Source organism: Perkinsus marinus (assembly GCF_000006405.1).
Source record: "Perkinsus marinus ATCC 50983 genomic scaffold scf_1104296939062, whole genome shotgun sequence".
NCBI lineage: Eukaryota > Perkinsozoa > Perkinsida > Perkinsidae > Perkinsus > Perkinsus marinus.
The window spans coordinates 1-1509 of record NW_003213278.1 but is presented as its reverse complement, the minus strand read 5'-3'; the positions used below and the strand labels follow the sequence as shown (position 1 = coordinate 1509).

The window sequence follows — 1509 nt, the reverse complement described above, 5'->3', positions numbered from 1 at the left end:
TGTTTCGCGCAGGCACCAAAATACTGAGCCACACCCTTATTGCCAACAGCGTCCCCGATAGGACCTCTGTCCCAGTCAAGTTGCTGCTGTTCCTCTCCAATCGAATGTTGAAGAAGGATCAGAAACTAGCTTTATGCTTGTACGTCCAGTGGCTTGCAGTAGCTCCATGAATCGATTAATAGTTGCATAGTTTTTTCATGTCGTACGAGTAGAAGTGATGGATTGGGTATTTGAACGATATAACTTCATTAGTGATGCTCATAGAAAGAAGTTATGACATGGCCCTTCTCAATAGATTGCGCTCTTATGGGAAGCAACAGGGTTAGTGAGAGAAATGTAGAAGTCGAAAAGAGCTACAGTCAGTAGCAGTACAACTTCATCGCGTGGTGAACACAGTGCTAGCTGTCTAGGTTCCATGTCGATGTTGCTGATCGAAGCCCTACACTGTCGAGTAAAACTGGGCATCCAGGAGGAACGGTAAGAGGAGGGCAACAGGGACTTGTTTATTATTCGATGTGTTAATGGTGGTCTCAGAGAGACCTCCTTCCCCAGCTCATGGCTTGTGCTGCGGACACTAATACGAATCTTGTACTGGAATGCGACGATAACATTACACAGATATCTATGATAGAGCCCGATCGTCATCATGTTGTAGAATTGACTGATTTCACTATGGATTCAGTAATGCTCGTGAGTTTGACTATCACTACGGAGGCTACACCATCAGGTCCGTCACGTGTTCGTTCCTAGTCTCTTGTCGGATCGTCCGAAAGCTACGGCTGAAGGTTAGCATTGGAATCAATGATACTGTGGGGACATTCAGATCAGGCCGGGCTGGAGACTATCAACGGGACGACGCGGGGCATTTCGACGCTCTTTGGAGTTTGTTCGGAGGTCATCCGGCAACTTTGAGGAAACTTAGCGAGTGCGATACAAGCCTGACGGAGCATTCGGTGGCAGTCTACTCTATAGGTACTTCGATGAGGCTACTAAGATGGATAAGGCTGAGAGGACGAGGAAGGAGATGGAGATGCGTGAACATCGGAAGCGAGGGAAGATGCGAGACATTGTATCCCCGTGCGTTTTCGAAGGGACTATACGGAAAAACGATGCCTTGAGGTAAGCCTGTGGGAAACTCCACTATGTTTCCATTTGAATCCGCTCGCTCATGAAAGGGAAGTCACGTGAGGAGTACGTTCTGGCTCCATCGTTGGATATAGGGACCTATCGGATGGTGAGATTACTCAGGAACTGTGCGACTGTGTTGATGAGTACTGATCCGAGTGCGCCCCTCCGTGCTGATCTGGCCATCTTTGACGAGCAGATTGCAGAACTGATGAACAGTCGACCATTGCAGAACATACGGCGGGGACTTGCTGACTTGAGCTCAGGAGCGATGTGCCCAGTAGCCATCTCTAGGGCATTCTATTGACGATCTTCTTCGAATGGCAGGTCGAATATAAAGTTATTGTGCTCGAAAGCATCCGGCATATTGTCAAGCGATGCACT

General features: G+C 48.2%; 1 protein-coding gene across 1 annotated transcript; it reads left to right on the top strand.

Annotated features, from left to right (window-relative positions):
- Window positions 1-534: 534 nt before the first annotated feature.
- Pmar_PMAR026634 (hypothetical protein) lies at window positions 535-1278 on the top strand (the record flags this gene model as incomplete). Its single annotated transcript, XM_002782546.1, has 5 exons — window positions 535-681; window positions 728-785; window positions 829-925; window positions 973-1119; window positions 1221-1278. Coding segments are annotated over 5 exons (507 nt in total), but the record flags the coding sequence as incomplete, so codon positions are not given.
- Between the last annotated feature and the right edge of the window lie 231 nt (window positions 1279-1509).